The sequence below is a fragment of the Vanacampus margaritifer genome, chromosome 4, assembly GCF_051991255.1.
Source record: "Vanacampus margaritifer isolate UIUO_Vmar chromosome 4, RoL_Vmar_1.0, whole genome shotgun sequence".
NCBI classification, from domain to species: domain Eukaryota; kingdom Metazoa; phylum Chordata; class Actinopteri; order Syngnathiformes; family Syngnathidae; genus Vanacampus; species Vanacampus margaritifer.
Window position 1 is genome coordinate 2157501 of NC_135435.1, and position 7657 is coordinate 2165157.

The 7657-nt window shown below is 44.9% G+C and overlaps 1 protein-coding gene across 1 annotated transcript in view; it reads right to left on the bottom strand.

Annotated features, from left to right (window-relative positions):
• tlnrd1 (talin rod domain containing 1) overlaps window positions 1-1938 on the bottom strand; it is a 3091-nt gene extending 1153 nt beyond the window's left edge. The window contains exon 1 of the mRNA XM_077564829.1: window positions 1-1938. This exon is cut by the window's left edge and continues 1153 nt beyond it. Within this exon, the coding sequence (XP_077420955.1) occupies window positions 1-501 (501 nt within the window). The 5' untranslated portion in view covers window positions 502-1938.
• Between the last annotated feature and the right edge of the window lie 5719 nt (window positions 1939-7657).

Here is a 7657-nt window from a genome sequence, read left to right on the forward strand (position 1 = left end):
GAGATCCAGCAGGGGTGTGACTCTGAGGACACTGCAGCTTTGTTCAACCTCATGCCGACATCGGGTCACTTTATAACGGTCCACAAGACCGGGCAAGCAAGGCTGTGAGCCGGTGGTCTCTACAGCTGCCAGATATGCAGCATGGGCAGAGCACTCAGTCAAAGAAACCACAAGATCAGCCATCTCCAACAGGCGGTCCCCCACCTCTGTGAATCGTCCCATGTTGAGCTGACTTTGTATGTCATGGGTGAGAATCGAGAGCTCTTTTGTCCGTGCAATGACCGTATCACGACACTGATCAAAAGTGTCAGCCACTGCCACACCCTCAGAAGTCATGACTGGCCTGGTCTCACTGGAAAGCAGGAGGAGGTCGGCCACCAGCTGCATCTTGCCCTTACATGTGTCGCAGATGGACGAAAGACGCTTTCTCTGCTGAAGACTGCCACTGGGTGTGCTGGTGGATCCCTCACTGGCCGATCTGCCAGAGCCACCACTAGCCATAATAAAGAGGGGAGTAGGGGTTGGGGTGGTCAAACCGCTCTTTTTGACGGTTATTTATAGTTTTCCGCTTTTGTCACTGCAAATTGCATTGTTCTGTTTCAGAAATTTCTATATCAAGCCAATGCTTGCTGCAGTTTAAAATTACAAAAAACAACTGGCCAAAAGTCTTCCTTAAATTCCTTGACAATATGGCATATCAACTGTAAATTACATGATGATGCACTGGAGTATGTTATTCTAAACACAGGTGATACATTAAATACATTTACTGCATTACTGAAATGACATTCATATTGTCCCCCATTTGCTTCCCTCGGACATTTACAAATACTTGTGTATTAATGTTAATACCCTGAAATATAATGGAACAGAAAAATTCACAGGTTGAATATAAAACGTAAAGCACAAACTGCAGTGCCAACTAAATTGCCTTCCAAAAGGCAAAGTGCAGACTGACAATGGTGAAATATTCAAGTTACATTGGGGGGAGGGGGGCGCTACAAAACAAAACACACACACACACACACACACACACACGCACACACACACACACACACACACACGCACACACACACAAAAACACTCACTTTTTAGATAACTAACTTCAGTCTCTTTCGGTTTTAATCAATAGTATATCATCCTGTGTGAACTCGAATGGGGGCAAATCTAGACAAGCAACTTGTCCGACTGGTTCCCAATAAGTTTGGCCGGTGTGGCGTGGTCAGGCTGGTTACAGACGGGGCACCACCCGGGCAGCATTTCTGGACAGCGAGAAGAGGTGACTTTCCCTCCAGCGCCATCGTTGCATGAATCCCGCCGGGGCGTGGGGTGGTTAAAGTCCATCTACGCCGACCCCACGATCCAGTTTCAACCTAGTCTTCTTCAAACACAACCCGGGGTTACACACTAGCGGTCGCTTCGACTCCATATGCATCGCCCGTATGTCTCCTCCTTGGCGTCTTAACACGGGACCAGAGCGCATAAAACCCCGCACAGATTCTGTGACCAAACGCTTTTCATATCCATACCGCTCGGTGGTCGTCAGACATGTAATCCACTGCGAGAACAGGCAACAGTGTCCCCAAAACTAAAAATGAGTTTGGAAGAAGCGGCCGTTATTACCAGAAATTCAAAGTGGCGTTGCGCGCTCCCGCTGCAGTACTATGAGGAAGCGGGGAGGGTGTGGTCGCGTTGAACGGCCGCTGGAGTGAGCCAAGTTGTAGCAACAACACTGACACAAGGAGCCATTAGAGTACGTCGAATCGAACCACCCTCCATTTTTGGGAACTCGACAGCCCCCGATAAATGGACTTCAAGGTAGCGATCGGAGGAAATTTTGGGACGGCTTTGCATTTGCTGTTTAACTCCTCGTAGTTTTGCCATGAGACATCCCCGAATCAAGCGTACACCGCCAACCCAGCGAGCTAACACGCACACGCGCACACGCACACACCGGATGTTTAAAAAATAAAGGCACACGGTGTTCAAATATATGTAGAAAGCTGATTACATGTTTCCAACCACTCTCACTTTTGTATGATTAAGCACACATGAAAATGAATTATTAAGCCCATATCTTGTTGTTGAATGTCACTTGAGTGGATTTCTTTGTAGGCAAAATACAACATGTAACATTTTCTTACAGTATTCTTTGTTGCTCGATAACATTTTGTCTGTCTAAGAGTCTGCTATTGCATGATTTGTAGTTTTTTTTTTTTAATTGTGCTACAACACGATCGGAAATAGTACAGTGCTTCTGAGGCTTCTCATTGATCAAGACAGATATATCGTTGTCTTAACGGCATCTCTGCTTGACTAGGCAGGGCAGTTAATTTCTAAAATGAAATATGATATTGTAAAATAATGTGCACATTTCTAGCTTGTGAAATGCCATGGTAGAAAAGTTATATTTTTCCCAATATGTTAATAAAGGTTTGACTCCCATTACTTGGTCACCAAATGATACGATAAAGCCAGAGTGTCCAGAGACTACAATGACTACGTTTACATGCAGTCAATATTCGGGTTAAGGTCAGAATTCCAGGCGGACCTGCCGTGCCCCGTTCTGTTGCGTTGGGCTTGGGGCGCGGGCCGTGTTGGGGTGGGGAGTGCTCCTGGCTTTGCTCTCCGGCCGGTGGCCCCTGCAGGGCTCAGGAGTTGTGCCTTGGCGCTGCCGTGGCCTGGGGGGCCCTGGGGGGTTGTGCTTGCTCTGTCCTGGCCGGGGTCGACGGCTCCCCTCTTTGGTGGAGGTTTTCATGCATGCCAGATCCACCACACCAGCATCTATCGAAATTCAAACACTTCTTCCTCTGGTCGTTGAATCGGTGGAGGCAGATGTCTGTGGATCTCACTCTGCTTCATCTATCCTTCCTTCCTATCCTCCAGTCTCTCCTTTGGTCTCTTGAGGTCTACCTAACTGCGATTGGCTGGCAACCAGTTCAGGGTGTACCCCGCCTACTGCCCGAAGCCAGCTGGGATAGGCTCCAGCACCCCCGCGACCCTTGTGAGGAAAAGCGGTCAAGAAAATGGGTGGATGGAGGCCTACCTAATTTTTGGAATTTAGTGGGTAGTAGGTGATGTCTGGTCGGTGCTGGTTTTCACTTTCCTTTTTTTTTTTTTTAATCCTTCCTGGGGTCTCTTGACAACCTCATGACTCTAGCTGGATACTGAAGTATTCGGTTTAGGTGAACGGTATGGGAAACTGACAAGGCGTGGCAGATTTATGACTCAGGCGCAGAGATAGGAGTTTGCCGCCAAGGCAGATATTTATTAAACATAAAACTCTTCGTTTAGAGGGAAAAACAAAGGCTATAAAAATGTTAAACTAAAGGCGCTCCAAAAGGGAGGATCTATAAACAAAACAAAATCACTCCGAAACTAAAACTATACTGTGGCTATAAAAAGTTACACACAAAAGTTCACACAGAAGACAGGACACCAAGGCTGAGGACTACGACTGTGACTGGCTAGAGTGACTCTGACGAAAACACTTTGGCACAAGACAGGGGAGACGCAGACCATTTAACACATGGGGAAACAGGTGGACACAATCAGGAATCAGGGTTGACACTGACACCACATGAGGAAGGTCAAGTGACCTAAAACGAAAGGAGAGTCAAAATTTTCAAGATAAAACAGGAAACGACAAGACAGTACAGTAAAAGCCCAGACGAGACTACCTCACCGCGGTGTGACAGAAACTAAGCTATATTCTAATGCTAATTGCTGCAAAACGGAAACAAATATATATATATATATATATATATATATATATATATATATTTTTTTTTTTTTTTTTTATTTTTTTTTTTATTTTTTATTTTTTTTTTCCTAATGAAAGAAGAGACTTTAATCTAAGGGAGAAATATTTCACCATTTTCACTTTACCAACATTTTCAGCTAGCACTTTTTTACCCATCTGATCCATAAATTCCTCACACACATTTAAAGATAAATATGAGGTGTTCCACTTCCAGCATTTCCATATTTTTCCATGTGGAATTTTAAAAAAGAGTGAAATTGGCTTAACAGTTTCATACATCCCAAATAGTTACAATTGTGGACATCACCAAATTGGTGGCTGCTTCCTCTAAAAGTCCATCCATCCATCCATCCATCCATCCATCCATCCATCCATCCATCCATCATCTACCACTTTTCCGGGGTCGCGTCACGGGGGCAGCAGCTTTAGCAGGGAAGCCCAGACTTCCCTCTCCCCAGCCACTTTAGCCAGCTCCTCCGACGGGATCCCAAGGCGTTCCGAGGCCAGCCAAGAGACATAGTCTCTCCAGCGTGTCCTGGGTCGTCCCCGGGGCCTCCCGCAGGTGGGACATGCCCCCAGGGAGGCGTCCAGGAACCAGATGCCCGAGCCACCTCAACTGGTTCCTCTCAACGCGGCTCGACACTGAGTCCCTCCCGGATGACCGAGCTTCTCACCTCATCTCTAAGGGAGAGCCCGGCTACCCTGCGGAGGAAACTCATTTCGGCCGCTTGTATCCGGGATCTTGTTCTTTCGGTCACGACCCGCAGCTCGTGACCATAGGTGAGGGCCTGAACGTAGATCAACCGGTAAATTGAGAGCTTTGCCTTTTGGCTCAGCTCCTTCTTTACCACAACGGACCGATACACAGTCCGCACCTCTAAAAGTCAGTCTGACAAAAAAAAAAATCACTACAGCCACAACTCTCTGAAGCACATCAGACCATTACTGACATTCATGATGAAATTGTCTTTTTAGTTCAGAATCCACCACAGACATTCTGTGAATGTGCCTGTTTTCGTGCTCACGTAATCTCTCGTCTGCATGTTTCCAATCAGAAAGTCTTGATGCAAAAAATGCTGACTTATCTCTATTTTTACCCCCCAAAACTTTACATGCCAAGCAAAATATGTTGCCACTTTGAGGGGAATAGCACAGCCATTCTCTTTGCACACTCTCCCCATTAGTAAGCGTTCGTCTAAAGTGCGTTTTGGAGAAAAAAACGTCACTGGTGTTTAAAGTGGCGTTCTGAAGACAAGTTAGCGTTCTTATTTTGGCAATATGCCTAGCCCAGTATGCACGCACCTTGTTTGCCACAACTATAGCGTGTCCCCCTCGAGCAGGATCTATGTTATAAGCAGGGCCGTTTCTAGCTTCATGGGAGCCCTAGGCAAGATGCTGTTTGTGGGCCCCTAGTTTGCCAAACTACAATGAAGAGATTCCTATCCCTTTAGATTACGTGTCAAGATCCGGTCCTCGAGGCCCTGAGTCCTCCATGTTTTCAAAGTTTCTCTACTCCAACACACCTGATTCAATGATTAGGATCATTATCAGGCTTCTGCAGAGCTTGCTGATGAGCTTAAGTATGAATCTGCTGTGTTGAACGTTAACCTTACTCTGCAAGATGAATTCTCGCGGTATTTGTGAGTTCACAAACTCCCGAGAATACATCTTGTACCGAGCTTGTTGATTTCCACCGGTTCGGACCAATCACAGAGCGACACTGTGTTTGGGTGCGTGATATGCAGCTCATCTGTGACGAAACCAGATAGCTGACGCTGGGGCAAATAAACAAACCTATCATGGACGAATGGATGCTGTAATTAATTCTGTTCTCGCAGAATTACTCACCGTTTCCTTGTTGAATGTTGAACAGCAAGAGGAGCTTTGTGGATTTTTAGTTGGTAAGGTGAAAATGTTCGTGCTTTTTTTTACCCCTTTTGACGAGAACGAAGACGACATTTTCATCTGTGGCCGTGTTTGGTCAAAACAAATGTGCACCTTGCCGCATCGTCCAATCAGCTCAAAACGCAGAGCAGTCCCAGATTGATATTGTGGAGAACTCCCTTGAGTGAATCACAATATCAATCTGGATATTGCCAGGTTAGTTGAACGTGGGAAACCTCGAAAACATGCAGGACTCAGGTCGTATATTCTCCTAAGAACTATTACACTTGATGAGCGAAACAGATTACAGTTAAAATTAAACATCTTAAGTTGACAGTAGTCTCTTTACGTCAATAAATAAATCAGCTTTTGAGTGTTTACAAAAATGTTTAATTTAAATAAAACACAACAAAACAAACAATTTTAAAGTGCAACAAGGAAAACAAACTAATTTGAAATAATGCTTATTTTATATCACAGTCTCATATTTATGGACAGGAGCCACTGGTTTACCAAAAACAGGCAGCTGACCATGGAAATATGTAGATGAAGATGACCTTGCTGTATCCTGGTCAGGAGATCTTGAGGAATGTGATGGTCCTGTGGCTTCCTGGTCAGGAAGTTCCAAAGATCCCTCTGGCTCAATATCTGGAGCTCCAAAATATTTTAAAATTGTTCCTGGAAAGACAAAGCTCCTTAGGTTATCAAGCAAATAGACCATGAGTGAATATTCCTATTTTTACAGAATATTAAAATTTATTTCTTTTTATATTAAAAATTGTGATTATAGTGTCTCTTTAAAGTTGTATCCAATTACAAATTTGTCACTTTTAAGCATTTTCTACAATAATTTACATATTATACTAGTTGAACTTGGGGCTGGCCAAGAGAAGGTTAAAATCTATAAAAAATAAATAAATAAAAAATGCCCATAGCTAGCAGGCAAGCTAGAAAAACAAATTAAAATGCTAAAAATAAAATAAAATGGTTTTGCCTCCAACTATCTATCACCAACAAGTGCCTTACCTTTCTCTTTTGACCGTTTTTCTTCTTCAGTCTTCTTTTTCTACCGTTTTTCCACGCCACCTCTTTTTGATGCCATTATGGTGTCTGTTTTGTTTAGTACTCTCACTAATGGGTAGCTGCCAATCATTCTCACACAGTTAGTGACGTAGAAGCTCTACGTCACTAACTGTGTGACACAAATACACCAGCCACTGCTTATCATCACAGTTTATTTTATTTATTTCCTATGTTTATTTTTTTAAGCATGAAAGAGATGTAATAAACAAATATCAGAGACAGATAAAGACAGGACATTTTAATTGTCTTCCAGTAAGACTACACGTAGAGCTTGGGGGGCCCCTGGTGGCTTGGAGGCCTTAGGCAGCCGCCTAATTGGCCTATAGAAACAAACGGCTATGGTCATAAGGGTCGTCTGGGTCCGTGTCCCCTCCTACAGCAGCAGCAGGACGAACCGGAACCTCTTGAGGAGTGGCTTCATCTTTGTCGTCCTCTTCCTCGTCCTCCCCCGGACTGGCTGGGCAAAGCGCTGTCGCTGCAGTGAAGCTGGTGGATGGCTGAAGCGTGTAGTCAGGAGGCACCTCCTCCTCTGCTGGTGGTGGTGGTGCCGGCGGCGGCGGCCTCGGATGCAGTTGTGGGGGCCCTTTTGCCGCTTATGCCCGTCTCACCTCCCACTTCTCCTCCTCCTTCTTCTCCAAATCCAGCTTTTTTGCATCAAAAACCCCCAGTGAGCTTGGAAATTTGGCCCATTAGCGCTTTGTCACGGCGCTCTTTTTCCCTTTTAACCTTCTTTTTTTTAGCGCCGCTCTCAAACTTTTTTTCCGGTGACATAGCTGTCTGTCCTCTCTCACTATCAACTGTAAGCGGCGAAGTGACTGACAGAAAGTTGAACAAGTGGCACACTTGTATATGAAATTGTTAAGACCTCTGAAAGGCCCTCTCTTGGGACACGCCCTATTACGAATACAGCAATGCCCAGAATCGTCT